This window comes from Lonchura striata, chromosome 4 (genome assembly GCF_050655825.1).
Source record: "Lonchura striata isolate lonStrDom1 chromosome 4, ASM5065582v1, whole genome shotgun sequence".
NCBI classification, from domain to species: Eukaryota; Metazoa; Chordata; class Aves; order Passeriformes; family Estrildidae; genus Lonchura; species Lonchura striata.
This window is the reverse complement of record NC_140706.1, coordinates 69,651,132-69,670,231: the sequence shown is the minus strand read 5'-3', so window position 1 is coordinate 69,670,231 and position 19,100 is coordinate 69,651,132. Positions and strand designations below refer to the sequence as shown.

The 19,100-nt window shown below is 40.7% G+C and overlaps 1 protein-coding gene across 21 annotated transcripts in view; it reads right to left on the bottom strand.

Moving 5' to 3' along the window:
* The window catches only part of CAMK2D (calcium/calmodulin dependent protein kinase II delta), a 172,507-nt gene that overhangs the window by 113,210 nt on the left and 40,197 nt on the right, over positions 1–19,100 (bottom strand). For all 21 annotated transcript variants that reach the window (XR_014955263.1, XM_085579399.1, XM_085579402.1 and 18 more), the window contains one exon: positions 12,351–12,410. Coding sequence is in view for 19 of the 21 variants with exons in the window: in XM_085579399.1 (XP_085435525.1) it covers positions 12,351–12,410 (60 nt within the window). In the remaining 2 variants the exon portion in view is untranslated. The remainder of the gene's footprint in view (positions 1–12,350; positions 12,411–19,100) is intronic.

The following is a 19,100-nucleotide window of genomic DNA, read 5'->3' as shown; positions in this document are numbered from 1 at the left end:
TAGAACTGCATAAAGAAATTTAAAAAATGACAAAATAGCTTTATTGGTGTTTATGTCAGATACCAATTCAATACCTGAGCAATAATCCAATTCTTGTATACTATTTGAATCTAGTGACCACCGCTATATAAACATCCTAACAAAAAATATTTGTAATTAATGCCAACTTTGACCAAGGGAATACTGAAAACGTAGTACTTGTATACAGAGTCATACCTTTTTGGTCTCTCACTGCTTTAGGTCAACTGCTTTAGGTCTTAAACTGGTCCTTCTGGTACCTGGAAGCATTCTGCCCTTCTCCCCCAATTCTCCTTCAGAAGATTATATTACACCTGCTTTGTAGCATGATGGAAATGCAGCAGGGCTGAAGAACCAGCTCTCAAGTCTGATCTCTGCATTAAATGCCCTGTAAATTCCCCTCTTCCTGACAGAAATTGCATGGAATTTATCCTCATTCAATCGTTGAACCACCAAACATTGCCCCATCTCTTTTCGAAGGCTGAAAGAAATAGGACATTCCTGCCCGCTTCTTCCCCACAAAATGCACAGAATTTTTCATTTTACTAATAGCACTAAAATAAAAAATTCAAGCTAAAAAAATAATAATATAAATCTAAACCCAAACCAAGTACTAACTTAAACCACAAACATTCATTTTGTTAAAGGAAGTACTTTCAAATCTGTGACTAAACAGGAATTTTCTGCTGTAAATAGATATATTAGGGAGAAAATAATTGAAAGAGAAGATGCTTATAGAACCTATTTGGAAGAGTGTCCTGGTCACTTTGATGGAATATGGTAAAGAAGACAAATTATATAAATAAATTATGGTAAAGAAGATGTTTTTAACAAACTACCTTAATGAGGAATTTAGTAAGTGAACATGAGCACCGCTGAGCAAGCTGGCCATTTGATATTTAATGGAATACAATCCTTAATTATTAAGGATTTCCTTTGCCCCAGCTGTGATGCAAATGACCACAGACAAAATTCCACTTGGCTGTTCTGAGGCACTTAACCACTCTAAGAACCTGACAGGAACAAAAAGCTGCAACAAATACACTCCTACAAATAAACACTTGTAAACATTTGCGGAAGTCCTTTCCATATGGACTGCATCTGTTGGGAAGAACACACATGGAACTCCAGTGTGACCCAGTGTCTCCATGGAAGTGTCTCTGCTCTGATTTCTGCTCAGACAGCTCACAAGGACCTGTAGGTCAATGAGCCTGTAAAGAATCTGCCACAGCAGCTTCCCAGGTAAGTGATAATCATGCACACAGACATGTGCTTTTATCACATTATTCATCCTAGACACAGAACTGCTCTGCAAAGCAGCATTGCAAAGTAAATAAGGGAGACTAATTATGCCTGCAGAAACAAATCCCTGACACTCATGGTCAAGGAATCCTGACTGTAATGAAGAACCCACACCGTATTTCCATGAGGCTGAACTTTCCATTTCCTACAATAGTTTCCAAATAAGAACATGCATCTGGAGAGAAAACCTGACCAGCAGATTTCACTGCTAAGACATTGCTGTGGTGGGGGACAGAAAACACCAGTGGCACTGGAATTGCCTCATCCAATGCCCACTGCCAACTGTGGAATGTGAACCAGAAGCAAACCCCTCTCTTGTAGGCTCTGCCCTTAAGTATATGTTAGGCACAGCATAAAATACGGTGAATGTAGTTTTTCAGCATATACATATCTACATGTCAAAATTGTCATTACTGTCCTGCTGGTCACCTGGAAATACAGATGTTCAGAGAAAGCTGCTACTGTGCTTTTGTTTTTCATAAAAACTCTGTGTTACAATACATAACTTTCAAGTCAAAGTTCATTCTACCTCAACCTTGAGTAAATAACATTTAAAATGTTAACATTTAAAGTTCATTTTCAAATAAAGTTGTCTCTAAGAATTCTTGCCAACCCTCCCTATGGGTACATGACAAAAGAATATACAAAGTAACTTTATTTGCTCTTGTTTCTTGTAGACTGTGGCGTGAGAATTACAAATACTACTCGTTAAGACCTCTGTAAACATGAGGAAAATGCTCTAGTTTATGTTATTATGTTGGCATGAAATCAAAGTTTACGCTCTCTTAATTCAGCTTAAAACAAAGCATCAGCTAATTTAAACAGAAACAATTTCCCAGTTTATAGAGCAGTAGGTGGCCACAAAGAAATAGCCACGTCAGTTTAAAAATAAATTAGCTTTTGATTAAGTTCAGGGAGCTTTTAAATGCAGACAGACCTAAAATTCTACTTTCTGTGTGCTAAGTGTAACATTAATTACCACTGTGCTGGAAGCGTTACAGCAAAGAGAATTGGTGTGCTCTTTGAATATTCCAGATTTGCAGTGAGGATCACATATTGCATCACCTTTTCTATAAGAGGTCAAAACTGCATAAACTACAGTACAAATGTAGCCACACCCCTCAGTGATGTGGTTATAAACATAAGACAGATCTGAGCTCATTTTCTGAGGACCCATGCAAAACTCACTGAAGCATAACCAGCAATTCACTTAAATCACAGTAGGTACCACCTTTTAATGACGGTTTATTTGGTTTGGTAACAGGACAACCAAATAATTTATCCTCTACTCCAAGGACTAAAAGACAAATTCCAGGCACCTGTGATGGCAATACTAAGTATCACAATGTACCATTTGAATGCTGAGTAGTTTTCCAAATTTCCAAAATTTTATTTAAAACCAAAAGAAGTGCTAAGATACCAGCTCTTCTCTTGAACCAGACCAAACCTACATTTTCTCTAAATCACTTCTTAATTATGCTTTATATTATTCCAATGCACAGCAGCCCTTGGAGAGCAGAAAACAGTTTATTCTGAAGTGATGGCAGCATTTGGCACACCATGGACCTGCTCCAGCAAAAAAATTAGTTCCAGGACAATAAAGTCGACTTCACTGAAAATTCTGTATTTTATGGAATTAACTATTACTTTCCCATGTTACACAGTAATCACTGTAAATCCACCTTCTCCCTGCCTTTATCTGATGGGGTTTTTAATATCTGTGCAAGCAGAGAAGGCTAAAACCAATTCCATAGGACCAGGTCCCAAAATTCTGTGTAACCAGCTTTGAGGAAAAAGATCTAAAATGAATACAACAGGCCTAAAGCATGATTATAATGACATCTCTGTCCTTGGTGCCCTATTTCATAACCATGAATCCTGAACATTCTGAATGAGAGCAACAGGAGCATCCCAGAGACCAGCTCCATCCATACCACTGCAGTTTATCCCTCTTCATTTCTTTATGGTAGCAAGAGGGGAAATGCAGGGACTGAGACTGTTTCTTACACTCACAGCAAATGTGAAAAAGCCCAGTGTGAAAAGTGCCAAAGCAGAAAAAAGTCAGGTAGGTAACTGTCTCCTGTTTCCATCTGTGTGGTGCTGCAGACATGCATCCATCAAAGGCGGTGAACAAAACCTTGCTGTAACTTGGAGAAGCAAAAACCTCTACAACCAGCCAGGACAACACTGAAGCTGCAGGAGCTCTCAGGAAGTTAACAGAGCGTACAACTGAGCGACTCCAAGTACGATGCCCAGACAGAGCGTTTCCATAATAATCCCACTCCATCTCTATCCACTGGGCTGGGCTCAAAACCATCTGTATTGTTTTCTGAGTGAACGTGCCTTCCCCCTCTGTCAATTAACTATCACAGTGAGTGATGCTACCACAGCTGGAGACAACTATAAATTACTGTCATTTCCCTAACGTGCAGCTTCACCAGTGAATGCTTATCCCAAATGATTCCAAGTGTTTGTTTTACAAAAAGCAGGGAATGCATATTGACTTAACAGATGACAAACTTGAGGCTTATAATGAGAAACTGCCATTGTCTTTTAATCACAGTCTCACAATAAATGAAAATCAGAGAGCTTGTCCTGTCCTGTGGGACCATTTGTAAGATTGTAATTAGCTCAGTGACAACCCACATAAACTTGGATGGAAATGCTGCAGGGGATAGCAGAAGTCAGTCTGTATTCACAAACCCAGACTACTAGCTGCAGTTGAAATCTCTTTCTAAATATTCCTCTCATTTAGCACATCCAGTAACTCCCAAAATACATATATGCTACAAAAGATAGCTGCAAGCCAGTCAGTTGCAATTATGGTTTTAGATCATCCATCAAGTCCTTCCTGGCAAGACCACACAGTCAAATTCAACACAACCCAGCACTAACACCATCAACATCAGACCAAGTATAAATCGCTGAAACACAATTAAATAACTCTCAAGGTCACCTAGTAAATAAATCTATTAATTAAACAGCACCACTTGGGTGGTACAATCACTGAGACACCAGTGCTACTCACTGCTGTGCAGCACAAGGGCAGGAGCTATGGATTTTATTACAATGCAACACCAGAACATCTTCAATGCACAAGTATCAGGAGTGTCATGCCTGGCCCACTGTGGCTGGAATGAGAAGCTGGATGCATTTAAAGGAGACAGACATGTAGAGGACAAACTAAAATTAGAAGCACATTCCCATGGGCAGTCCATGAGAATACTAACACTCTGGTGAAACCACTATAAAAAGAACTTCCAAATTTGGAAGGTGACTAGGAGGAGAGAGGTATCATTAAACCCCTATCAACTGAAAAAAATGCCTGGATCAGCAGTCTTGTAGGAGTAGGAAAGTCTCCAGTGTCGAAATCTGAAAAAGCCCAGCCTGAACTGAGCAATTAGGACCTATTCATCCACTGCCAGCAATGGAGGTTGGTGTTATTTGCAGGGTCAGAGCATGCACTCTGTGCCAGGATGCAGCAGAAAGCCGGGGAGCAGACCAGCTTGCATCCTTTGGAATGCCATTTGACAGATACTCCCAACAGCAGTGCAACTAAATCAGGATGAAAAATAACTTTTTAAAAGCTCAAGTTTGAAGGAGTGAGGAAAAATCTAAAGGATGTTCGAAACACTTGCAACAAGCCAGGGGTGATCAGGGGTATGTCTGTCTGCCTGGAACTCATCGGTGCTGTCCCCTGGCCCCAGGGGAAGATGAGTCAGGCTGGCACCAGACTCTCACACCCCTACTATGCACAAGGACAGGCAAGAGTGACATCCCTGCAGAGCTACCGACACGCTGGGCTAAGCAGGCAGGCCGAGCCCTAATTTTCCATGTGCTGTTTCCAATATGTATCTAAGATGATATAAAATCTCTTCCTGAGTGTGCATTCCATTAATAAAGATGCAGAAGATGAATATAAAATAGAAATCACAAGCAGATTTGGCTTATGCATGTGACATGGCACAGACAAGTTCAGCCTATAAAATGCAATTCCAAATTGCCCTCTCAGGTGGCACAGACCGTCCAACACTTTCTCCTTGGAGGTACTTTTTCCAGAAGCAGGGTGACAGTAAGCCACCATGGGTTAGAATGTTAAACACTCTAAATGGGCAGATTTAGGGTGCCTGGGAAAGAAATGCAGCCTGAATGAATTCCTTATTTTCTCTATGGAAAGGGCCAAGACAAAAGTGTCCCACAGAGTGGGTTCAGCTCAGAGCCACAAATGCCAAGACTGGCAGGATTATCACAGAAAACACATGACAAGTTTTACCATATCTGCAGAAGCTGCTCTAATGCCATCCAGTGAAGCCCATCCACATCACCTAATATACTGCAACCTGTTCTTGGTTGGGGGTTGGTTTTTCCTCACCCTCAGATCAAGTAAAGGTTCCCAATATTTGGGTATCAATCCAAATATCAGTGCAGAATTCACCTATTAGACCATCAGCAAGGTTGTCTGTAACAGCAAAGGGAACAGAACTTTGAATACCCCCTAAAAATGCTCTAAAAATGTCTCTTCTAGCTTTACTGAAAGAAAAAGCTTAGTTTAGCTGAAGCAGTAGAGAGATCTCTGTTTTTGGAGGAAAGAATCCAGAGGAAAATTACATATTTGTGGTTTAGCTGGGAGTCATGATGTCTATCCGTATGCATAGCACGTGGTCGCAGATTCATAACAAACAAAGCTTTCAAACAACAAAAAAAATGTAAGTTCTGAAAGATCCATTTTGTGTGCAGAGAGAGCGAGCAATTCATTTCAGTCGAGCTTATTCCCACAGCTCTTGAAGTCAGCAATGCAGCCAATTATGAAACTCTTCATTCCAGGAAACACATATAGAAAGTATAGATGAAAACACAAGTGCAAAGTGTGGCAGCTACCCCAGCCCTCACCTCCCACAGCAGGATCCTCAAGAGAGGTGGTCAAATTCCACTTCCCTTTTCTGTGGATTTCTCTATTTTACATTTTAAATAACTGGCTGCAAAAGTGGAGTGGACTTCAGGGAAAGAAAAAATATTTAGGAGAATCTGGACACAGTAGGAAAAGAACTGATGCATTTAAGGAAACATACGAGAGGCTTAAGCAGGGATAGAAAATGCTTCAAGATCTGGTTCACACTTGATTTATACTGAATCATTACCTATTTTGGTGCAAATTAGGCATGTACTTTCTGAGGCAAAAAATTACAAAATCGTGGCAAACCTTAGTGAAACATTTCCTCAGTCTGTTATGGATACTGCTACAGTTATCAGGGATATTACAGCCAGCAATGCTTCACTTGAGCTAAAATAACCTTGTGCTCCATTAAAAGGAAAGAGAATTAATGTAGCATGGCAAAGAGTGGTGTCATTGTCTGCAATCAAAGACATTTTTATGCTCCACAGTAACCCAGAAGAGAGAAACTTAAAGATGCAATGCCACTTAGCAGAATAAAAGGATTCTGCTGCAAACAAAAGAGACAAAAGCTGTAACACCAAATAAAGCTGCCTTCCCCCTCCATTGCCGACACACTCAAACCACATTATCTGATGCTTCATATGGCTCATACTGAAAATCACTGACACATTGATTAGCACTACATAACTTTAGTCTTTTAACTGCTGGGGGGTTCTGATACTCCACTCACTTCAGGGCCACCAACAGCTCTACAGAAAGCCCTTCCACACCAAGCCCTTACAACAGAAGTCAAAACTTTCGGGCTTTTCCTCTTAAACATCAACATACATTCACAAGGACTTCACCAACTAAAAGGAATCAGATGCACAAGCAGTAACAGAAACTGCTGAGAAGGAGAAAGCTGCAGAAAAGCTGCAACAAGCCCCACTATGCCCCCCTGTGTGCTCTTGCCTGGTGCAGTCTTGTTCCAGTACATTTAATTTCACAAAGAGCAACTGCAAAACCAGCTTCTGTATTTTGTTGTTGCACTTCACTCGTCAGTTACTTGCTGTAGCCACAGCTGACTTTAAACATTCAATCTGTTGTGTTATAATACTCACTACTAAATTGGCTCTTACATTAAATGTGAAATAATATAATATCACTGGTTTATTTAGTTTCTTGATATTTTATTTTAATTCTCTCAAGGACTATGGTTTACCTTATTAATCATAGCAATTGCAAATTTAATTAATTCAATGGAATGGATGAGATTTAAAATTGTTGAAGTGATCAGCTCATCTAAGCAATAAAAATAATTAAAGGAAGTGAGATTCTCTAATGCATCAGTCCCATGCAAACTTGAGCTTTATATTTATATAAAAAGTTTTATTTATTTATTTGCATAGCCACAGACAATACATCCCTGAGGACCATATTTATTGAGCATAAATTTATATAGCTGGGGATTGGTTTGATTTCCACTGCATCAGGAAAGAACGACATATTTTTGACATACATTAAAACCTTAAATTAAGTTCAGGAAAAAAATTGTGCTGGAGAACTACATCCTCTCAACCTGAACAGGCCTGATTTTTACCTTGTGTTTGGGTTATAGAGTAACTTAACTAACACCAGCTGAGCTATTTACAACTGTGCCACAGTAAGACAGACAAAATTCAGAGTTACTGCATCCACATTTTCTACACATTAATAGTGTTTCTCTTGATATCTTGGGACTTCATGAAGTGTCATGCACATACTTGTTGAATATAAATATAAAGGACATATTGTTGGGCATAAAGGACACAACCTCCCCACATAGCTTTAATTACTCTCTGTTCAAAAAGGACAAGGCAATACACAGTTTATTATTTTTCCCCACATGAGGAACTTGACAACTTCAGCGCTCATGTTTTGTGCTATGGTGGGGAGAGGAAGTAACTCCAAAATGCAGGCTTTTCCTCCTTTTTGTGTGGCAAAAGGACTCAGTAAGCTATACACCAGCACAGAGTGTGGTGAGGAGCAGTGCCAAGTTTGGGTGCTATCAATTGCCTCAGCCATTGATGAGAAGTTCCCAGCTCAAAGCATGGAAATGAGCAGACTCCAAACGGACACCAACACACTCCTGAAACCAGATAAGGGATTTGTCTTTTTCCCTGTGTCCCGAGTCTGTTCTGCATCTAGGCCACCTCTTGGCCTGCTGCAAGGCCAGCCTAGCCCATGTTCCCACGTGCTGGTGCAGCTCCAGCTGTTGATGGAGCAGAGGCCTCCTGCTGCCATAGCGTGCTTGTGGCGGTGCCTCAGCCCAGCCTGGCTGAGGCCAGACCAGCAGATCCACAGGAACAGGCTCAGGCCTAGCAGAGCCAAGTCCCAGCCTGGCAGTCCTACTTGCCTGCAAGTAGCCTGACTTACAGAGTATTCAGGGACAGCCTGGACTTGTGCCAAAAGGACTTCATTTATCACCTGAAGGGCTGCCACATGTCAGTAAAATCTGCTGCTGCCTTTGGGGAAGGGATGAAGATTGATCAGAGTCAGACTCGAGCCTGATGTTGCTGGCTAATGGACCCTGCCTGACTGCCATAGCTTGTACACTGTCTGTAAGGTCTGGGAGGAGGTGGCAGAGGCAGGAATTATGGGCTGTAAGGAAATGGGAATGAAAAACCAGCAGAAGCCCCTCCAGTCCTTACGGAGAGACCTTGACTGTGTAACTCCCATTAGGAAAATATTACCCAAACACAGCACAAATCCTGCAAGAGCAAACTCCACTTGGGGAAAAAACTCCATGGCTTTACCAAGCTTGAATCAGCGATTTTCCAGAATGGGTTGGAGCTTGCATCAGACTAATGCAGATTTTATCATTATTTGGGATCTCATAAACCAAAATTAGCAAAGCAGCTGTAAATGCCAAATGTCATAACAGGATGGTGCAACAGTGTTACACCACAAAAAATGTCAATTGCAAGACGAGAAATCAGAGTGTTAAAAACTAAGTTCACCTCAAGTTAAAAGAGGACCATGAAATCAAAGTTTACCAGAAGAAGATAAAGAAGAAAAATCAGGAAAATTACAATGGATGAAGAGATGGTTACTCATCAGTTTTCTTTTCAAACTTCTAAATTTAAAAAAAGGGAGCATTAGTACACATGGAACTGCTGGAAAAGTAATAGTTACCCAAGATAACAAATCCTGTGCAGGTACATGCTCAGCAAATGAAGTAAGCTTTTAATGTAACTTGATGTGCAATCCCACAAAGAAAAATCATTAGGTTCTCTGAACAGCAAAGCTCAACCTACATTTCCATCCATTTTAAACTCTGGAAAAAGGATCCCCCTACACACTAAGTACAGCCACGTCACAGTAAGAACCTGAGAAACAAAGCAATACTGAAAATCTCACCAATGCACAAACTCCTGCAGCCCAGGTAGAAATCACAACAGTGAGTATTGGTGAGGAGTAGCTGTAAGTGGAAAGGATGAGGAAATTCTGTGAGTTCTAAACCAACTTTCACATATACATTACTTAAGTGAACTACTATTTGTAGTTCACTTTCCTTATTTTTCCTACACCATTCATTAGGCATCATAAATACAAGGCTGGACAGAGAAGAAATCATAGATTTATTAAAAGGATGAAAAAAAGAAAATGCTGAAAAATGAACTGAATTAGTTATGTGCAAAGCAGTGTCTGCACAAAAAAGCTCAGATTTCAGAGATGCACTGGAGCCCTGCTTGTAGAAGTGAACCAACTTCTTCAAGGCAGATTTCCGTGACATTTCTTGGCTATGAACATGGACAGTAAGGACTGCACAGAAACAGAATCATTTATTATTCAGCCTATTTAGCTTTCCAAAAATAACTGCCTGTACACAGTCATCTTTGAGAAATCACCCATCAATTAAACCAGACCTCTGCTTTTCTACAGAAATGACCCTGAAAAAAATAGTTACCCTTTTATTCTTATTATTCTTAACTTACACACACTTATTGTTAGAGCTGAGCTCCCTTCCTCCGGCACATTTCCTTTTTCACTCTTAGTGCTTCCTCATGTGATGCAGCTCCATTACTCATCAGAGATGACAAGTTAAAAGGAGATGTCATAGTGACACAAGCATAAGAGCTCCGGTGGGGTGCTGGCAGCACTTGGAATGATTTTAGGGTCATAATTTAGGTGGCTGAAGGCATTGCTGCAGGAGAAGGAATATGACAGAACACGATGCCTGCTGCCAAACCCTGGCATGGTAATTCCAGGTCATGAAAAATCTTCTCTCAGACAGATCTAGAACACAGCAGTTTTTCTGAAACAGGAGCAGAACAACTGGTCCATACCCCCTTGAACTGCACACCTTGGTGCAGGTGATTATGCACAGTTTGTGCAGACTTGTAGAGCCCTGTCTGCCAGTCACCAAAGCTGTTTGCACTCCAAGCCAAACCTCACAGATCCAAACAGTGCATGCAGAACAGCTAGCCTACCATAAAGGAGCTGAACTCCATCCTACACTGCTCAACAAGCTGAAGACTTATGACCACATGGAACCAATTTAGACTTTTGTTTCAACTGAGTTCTGTGCATTTCAGCCCTTCCCCTGCATCAGTTCACTCTTGTCTTGTGTTCATTTTTCCCAACTTGTGGAAACTTACCATTATGTTCTGATTCCAGTAAGGCCCAGGTGAATGGCTCTGGAATCTGACTAAACCGTAAGTGTAACCACAGCTGCAGAAGGGTTGTACCTTTGCCCTAAAAGGACTTGTACATTTGCTTATCTCTCACTATTTTACAAATCAAAACCTTTGGTGAGCTAAAATAGCACAGAAAACACTCCTCTTCCTCCTTAATAAAATTTCTAGGTCAAACCTGTAAGCTTAAGAGAGATGTTGCAGAAATTTGACATGTAATTTTGAGCCATGGTACACTTTAAAATTAAAAAGGAGCTGATTTAATCCCAAAGTGATGCCTAAAGAGGCTACCTGGAAGAGACTGGACAGAGTTAAATGAAAATTAGGTATTTATTCAAAGGCCTTCAAAGGCAATACAACACCTTGGCAATACAAGAGCCTGGCTGTGGCTCTGCCCAAGATGACCCCAAAATGGACACAAGATGGACGATGGGTCACGAGTTTTCAGACTTTTCTAAGTTTTGGCCCATTTCCATATTGGGGTCAAGTGTCCAATTACAGTTTCAGGTTATGAATGCCCATCCTCCCAGACTGCTCTCCTTGATTTGCTGTTGTATACACTTCTTTGGGCCTGAAGCTACAATAGTCTCCTTCGCTCTTGGGCTGGAAAAAGATTGTTTTGTGTGACTGAACCGTGAGGAGAACTTGCTAACACTTTATATGAAGTTCAGACTTAAACACCAAAGCGCTACAGAATCTGAAAAATATGAAAGCTAAAACTTCAGGCATCACAGGCACCAAACAATTTTATTAGTCTAAAAATGCTGTAAGAAACAGCAAATTCCCACCCTTCTGGAGAATTCTGGAGAAGTCTCGGGTACAGCAAATATTCTTGTGAGAGATACCCTTGGCATATAATTCAGTGTATAACAAATGGAAAAACACAGCTACAGTTCCCTTAAGATCAAGGTACTTACCTCTCTACACTGTTTCTAAAGCAAGGAGACAGACACACCCCACCCTCCAAAATAACTTTATTTTTTGCTTTACACGGTTAGAACACACAAACTCTGAAAATAAAAAGAGCAGAGCTTTCTTCAACTTGGAAGGATGGACTCTCAAACACAAAATACAGTATAAAATAAGCATCTCACTAAAACCAGCACTAATTATTGACATTGGTCAGTCTCATTGTGCAACAAACACTGTCAGCTGAAATTCTTCTGCAGATGCCCTGCAGAATCATGAACAATCCTGGAAACAGCCCCTCCTGCACACTGTTTAACACCCCCTCAACACCTGGCACAGAAAGCTCACTGATGGCAGAGCAATGGCTCAAAGGTGAGAACACTGCACACTGCTGCAGGTGATCCATCAGATTATTGCATCCCACAGCAGAATCTGTAAGGAGCACCATGTCATAAAGAAAGTCTTACCTGAAGATATTTGCACTTGATTTCTGAGCTGCTCTTTGTTAATTTCCGTTTCCCCTAAATTTTCTAAACTGATAAATACTGTATGAAGCAATGAAATGTTCCTACCAATATTAGGATGCTTCAGGAGGCGACAGATTCTAGCTTCTCTCTCCAGTTTCTGGTGATCTGCATCAAAAGAAAGCAAAACAGTTGCTGTTAGCATGAATATTAACACAGTTTAGTGTATCTGCTTTACACAACCATCACATGATCATAATCTGATGGGATCTTTAAAAAACATCTCCTTTATTTAGATTCACTAAGATTTTCACCCGAACTGTAATATTTATTTTTTTTTAACCTTTGGGAAGAGCAGGAGGCTGGAGCTTTGGACTTGTACATCACTGAGCCCTAACAATTTTTTCTGGAGATAAAATACTACTGCTTGTGTCAAGTTCTACTTTCTGCAATAGACAACACAAATATTCCAAAATACCAACTCTGGAAAATTGAACTGCTTGAAGTGTAAAAAATATGCTTTGAACCTTGAAAATATTAAGAAGTGAACAAGTTTAGAACAAGTTACTTTGGATGGTAACTCTGAAGATTCAAAAATTTAGCATGAGATGTTAGAATTAAGAAGTTCAATCCTTACTGCAAAGTGTCCAGTTAGGCCAAAAAACTATATGTACGTCAAAGGAATTATAACAATAAATTTCAAATAAAATAGAGAAAGCAAACACCACCTTTAAAATATTTAGCACTTCAAGTTTCTGACAGCATGTTTTAAATCTGGAGGAAAGAACAAGAAGGAAAACTTGTTTAATTTTTCTGCAGTTTGTACTTCTTAATATTCGCAGCCAACTGTAACAACTGAAACAATTTTACATATGTTAACAGTTCAGATTATTTTCATATGCTTTTAAGAACTGGGATAGTTCTTGAGCTAGTAACTACTCATCAACTGACCCATCATACTTTCTGAGGCCTAAGAACCTCCACCACCTGAATGAGAAAATTTGTCAGCTTAACCCTCTTTACCTTAATGTTTACAAAAAAAACCCCAGAAGTTAAAAGTATTAAAAAGAATTATAAATCTGCAACATAAGGTTAAAGCTCTTTTTTTTTTTTTTTAAGTTAAACTCCACCACTGAGGTTTCCCATTAAGATTTTTGAGTTCAGCTGCAGCAAGGCTGAAACATAAGCACAGACATCTACAGTTACAGTACCTTCGTGTCCAGCAGCTCTGGCTGTAACTTAATCCTGGGCTGAGCACTTTGGCACATGACCCAGAGCAAGCAGAGAGATGATCTGCAAGGCAAACTGAACTAAGCTGGGGTGAGAACAGAGATGAAAATGTGAACACTGCCTCAAAAGCGAAGAAACAATCCAGGGGCTATCGGACATTTTGTGTAGGAGCTGTGTCTCTGGTGCACTTCCAGCTCTAGTTTCAAAGGCTGTTCTGTACCACCTCCAGCTATATTTACAGATCAGCCAGCACAGCCAGAAACCTGGAAGGTGTCTGACAGTCTTCTATCAAGTGCTAAAAACATCCTGTGTCGACTCTTCAGGAATAACACAGCTATAATAAAGAACTTCATCTCCGAAGTTGAGTATGAAGTACAAACATTTGAAGTTTCTTTGCTATCAACCACTCTATCACAACTCCTGAACTGACACTAGATGTGATTAATATAATTTATTGATTATAACTCTAATGATTAAAAGAAGCATACCTGATATTGTCCAAATCACAGTAAAAATGTCTTAGAGATGCTGCTGAATGCACCGCAACATACAAAGGTAATATCTACACTATCATAAACGTCATTATTATCGACTGCATTATATATTCCCAGGAATTTACTCCAAATTGAACCAGTATATTGATGGACACCAACCAGGTGTTTTCTGCTGTCATGTAATTAGAACAATGAGCTCTCTTCATTTAACTCCTTCAGTTGTTTGTGTCACAGGATTTGCTATCACACCTGCTGGGTGACTGGAAGTACCTCACAGCCTGCACACTGCACTGAGGCAGCAGAAAGAGCATTAAATACTTCCTTAGCCAGGGATTAAAGTGGACATTAAGGCCCAGAAGATGACAGCAGCATTTCCAAAGAAAGTATTCCTTGGTGTTGTCAGAGGAGTAAATCTGCAATATCTAAGTGTTTGGGGATGGATCCAAACACAAATTCACCTTCATGCCATATCCAAGAAAACTACTCTCCTCTAAAATCTGCATGCTTGTTTTATGAGTTTTAGGAAATCCTGTTCCTTCCTCTGTCCACTGGGTTTATTTACAAGTACTTGCAACTGCTGTGCCACTCATAGCTATTTGTGTTACCCTGCCTCTTGCCAGGGCTCAAGTGCCAGGGAGCTAAAGGTGAATGTCAGAGGGCAGGGCACACCGAAATACTTTGAGCACTCAGCTCCCAAACATCTGAAGGGTAAGGTGTGCCACTGCAGAGTCCACTGGGAAACAAGAGTCCTGCCACACAGCCAGAGAAACTACCTAGCAGGCACAAACTCCCCCAAACCCTGGGAAAGTTTGGGATAGCATCTGGTGTCAAATGTTTATGCTACAACAGTAACAGCACAAGAAACGTTGCATAAAAAATAAATGCAATAAGAGGTCACTTATTGAAATCAAAGAGTTAATGCCTCTCAATTTTGACAGCCTATAATTCACCAGATAAAACTGCATTTACCTGCCAGGTAAACATGAAACAGGAAAAATTATTATCAGGAGCAGGAAGCCAAACTTGAAAGCTGCACAGATAATAAAAAGGGAACACACAAGTACGTTTATATACTTGTTTCCTTTACTTTATTTTGATTACCTAGACTCAGTTACAAACAGGTCTCCTACATTGTCTGCTTAAGAAACTGTAATTAATTGAAAAATACAAACTCAAAAAGCAGCAAAGCAAATGCAAAAGAAGGAATGCTCTACAAATTCTAGATTATTTTATGAAAGCAAGTCTCCATTAGTGAAAAATGGCCTCTACCACAGCAATAGCCCATTGCCAAGACTGGAAAAAGATCACTGCCTGTCAACCATTGATACCATTGGAAAGAAAGCAGCAATGAGAATAATGCCAGTTTATTAATGAAAAAAACCTTGCAGCCACCTACAAATAAGTATAATCAGACATGGAGTCAAGAAAAAAGAAAACAACAAGATTTAATGCACTGAACCATGAAAATCTCAGCCTTTACAATAACTAATGAAATTCTGTGAAACATGAAACAGACAGAATATAGCTGTAAAATTGGGGGTACTTATAGACTGTTTAAGCTTAAAATCTGGAACTAGTCCTCATTCACATGATGATGTTCTAATAGACCCAAAGCTAATATTATAATTTATGACACCTGCTTCAAAAAATTAGACTGCCTGCACTGAGTTTCTACTACGTAGGCAAATAAAATAACTAATTGTTTCAGTAGTAACAATGTTTGCTTTCTTACAAAGCTTACCTATATGTAGACTACACACATTTCTGGGATTGCATCATAACATCATAATTAAAGATATATACTCTATACATTTAATTATGTATTGTATGTCTTAATATATGAAAATATACAATTAATGTCTTCAGCATTTATCTCTTCTACTAAAGTACCATGAATTTTCACCCAAAGTGCTGATCTTGCATGACCACCCAAACGGAGCTTAGCACCAGGGCCACCTATCAACACAGGTATCTAAAATGCAAATGTCTCCAAAGCAAAGAATCTTCCTAACAAGAACCTGAAGTAACTTCTGTAGTTGCTTTTTGTTATTTTATTATCAGAGCTTGCAGTCCACAGCGAACAATATAAAAGCATTTTCCCCATGTCCCTTGCATTGTCTTGTCCATTTCTTATTTTTCCCCCAGGACTGACTGGATAGATTATGATCCAGTATGAAGTGATGCATGTTTTGGCACATGTCTTGCTTATCTTTTTGAGGATGGTCTCTTGAACCTGCCTCCTACTCTGTGCAATACAGCTAAACACCTGTATTTCCCATGTTTTTCTTTACACAGCTAAATGAAGAGAAAACAAAGAGCACTAACATGGAAGGGGTTCTTCAGACTGCGCTGCAACCCACAGCAGCCTGATGCTGTTAAATTCTGCCATGGAAACCAGAAAATAACTGCAGAAATTCTGACAACAGAATGCACAGGTTAACAGAGCAACAACCTCCCCTCCCACTACCCTCACTTTCTCAACTTGGTTGACAACTAAATATTTGTGATTTAAGGGCATGGTATGCATAGGAATAGTGCTGTAAAAGACACTTGCTTTAAGCCCAGGACTGTGGTTTATACACAATATAACTGCATCAAATGCAGTTTCTAAAAGCCCTCTGATGAAGCCTTAAGGCTCTGGAAACAGCCCAGTTCTATTTCTTAGAGCTGACCACTTCTGTAAGTTGAATCCACTAGTGGGTGTCCTGGTTTCTGCTAGGATAATTCCCTTCCTAGAGGCTGGTACAGTGCTAAGTTGTGCATTTAGGATGAGAATCATGGTGATCCCACAGCAATGTTTTAGCAGTGCTTGCACTAAGGCAGCTTCTCACAGCACCCACAGGTTGGGGCTGACCTGCTGGAGAGCAGCTCTGCAGAGACAGACCTGTGGGTCTGCGTGGACAACACGGAGTCCAAGAGGCAGCAGTGCCCTGGGGGCCAAGGATGCCAATGGAATCCCAGGGTGAATGAGAGGAGTGTGGCCAGCAGGATGAGAGGTGATCCTCCCCCTCTGCTCTCCCCCTTGGGGCTAAATGTGCACTACTGCCTCCAGATCTGAGCTCTCCAGCTCAAGACAGACAAGGAAGGGCTGGGGAGGGTTCAGCAGAGGCTACAAAGATGATGAGGGGACTGGAGCACGTCTCTCATGAGCAAAGGCTGGGAACTGGGCCTCTTTAGCCAGAGAAATAAATGACTGAGAGGAATATGACCAACACAGGCAAATTCCCTAAGAGTGGCTGCCAGGAGGATGAGGCCAGACTTTTTCCTGTGGTGCCCAGTGACAGGAAAAGGGGCAACAGGCACAAACTAGAACACGGGAAGAGCCAAAATATCTTTATTGTACGGGTGACTGAGTACTGCAAACAGGCTGCTCCGAGAGGCTGTAGAGTTTCCTTCTCTGGAAATCCTCAACATTCACCTGGACATCATCCTGTGCAACCTGCTCCAGCTGAACCCACCTTAGCAGGGGACTGGATTAGAGGATTTCCAGAGGTCCTTTCCAACCCCAAACACTCTGATAAAATTGAGGGGAAGCTGGCTGGGGGCTGCTGCTCGGGAACCGAGTAGGCACAGGCCCATGAGCATTTGCATCATGCATCACTTGTTTTGTATGTTTTAATTCTCTGTCATCATCCTCTGCCTATTACTTATTATTATTCTCCCTTTTCTGTCTTAGTGAACTACCTTTAACTCAACCCACAAATCTTAATTTGATTTCTTCTGTCTCCCCAGTCCTCCTGCAGGGTGTGCAAGCAGGGAGGGAGTGAGGCTGTGTGCTGTTTAGCTGCCTGTTGGGTCAAACCATGACAGTAGGGACCAATAGCATTATTAAGCCCCTGCCTGAGCAGGTTCTTATGAAAGGCAATTTACAGACCTTTAGCAGTTTGCAAGCATTCATTTTCAGCTGGTAAGATAAAACAAGAACCACATTTATTCATGTAACAGTCCATCACACAGCTCTTTGAATTTCCCATTACTGAGTTTGTGCTACAGCAGTGCTCACAGATAAACCTCAGTTACCTCCCCTGCTATTCTTAAAGAAGTAAGTGCTAAGCAATGGAGTCCTTCAATTCCCAAATGCACTTTCTCACAATGAATGCTCCAGCATTCAGTACCTGCTCCTGGGGAGATATTTGAACAGTCTTTACTTATTCCTCTCTTCCTAGTATTTATAGCTCGGAAAGTGGGACATTCTTCGAATAAACAATTCCAGACACTGTGAGTGCTCATCTGACCCACCCTCCTAATGTTTCCCAAGCAGAATCACGCGCCAGGTGTTCATTGTTATAAAGGCATCTTCTCCATGGATACCCCGCTCCGTAATGGGTAGGAACATGCAACAACAATAGCACAGCCAATTCTTCTATTAGGCCATTGGTCAAAAGCATCAACAGAGCAGAAATCAGGGCACTGAGTGTGCCTCCAGTTATTTCTGTGGCTGTGTTCCCAGACAGGCTTCTCTTCACCAAGCTGCTGAATATCAAGGAAAAGCGAAAGATATTAATTCAAGATGCTTTGTAAAATAATGAACAAACCCCACACCTGTAGAGCTTCAAATTCTGCCCCACAGCATTACGAAAACAAAAGGCACATTTGTACTCAGCTGCAAAGGCCTCCAACAATAACAGTTCTCAGCTGACTGATGTTCCTGCAAGGCTTTCTTCCCCTTCCCACCCGCTTTCTGTGTTAATATTTTACCCTTCACAGTGTGCGAGAAATTGATAAATGGACACAGAGACCTGATTCCCATCTACAAAGCACATTACAAAGGCAGAGGCATTGCAAGTGTCTTTAGGGCACTTTAACAGACACTTTATCCCTGATTTCTATGACACCTGCTACGACCAAAAGGTACAGAGTATTCCTGCATTTGTGCTGTTTCTAGCACTGCTGCTAAAACTGAAGAATACCTGACTTCAAGTGAGCTGGCAAAAGGAGTGAAGACAACATGTGACATTAATAGCAAAACACTGAGCCCACATGATTTCACTTATTTCCATCATTTGTGTTTAACCATGCTCATAATGAACAGAGAAGAGATCAACAGAATGGTATGAATGCAAACTGGGCTTATCCCAACTGTTGGGAACCTTTAAACAGTTCCTAAGAGCACACATTCACACACTACTGAGCT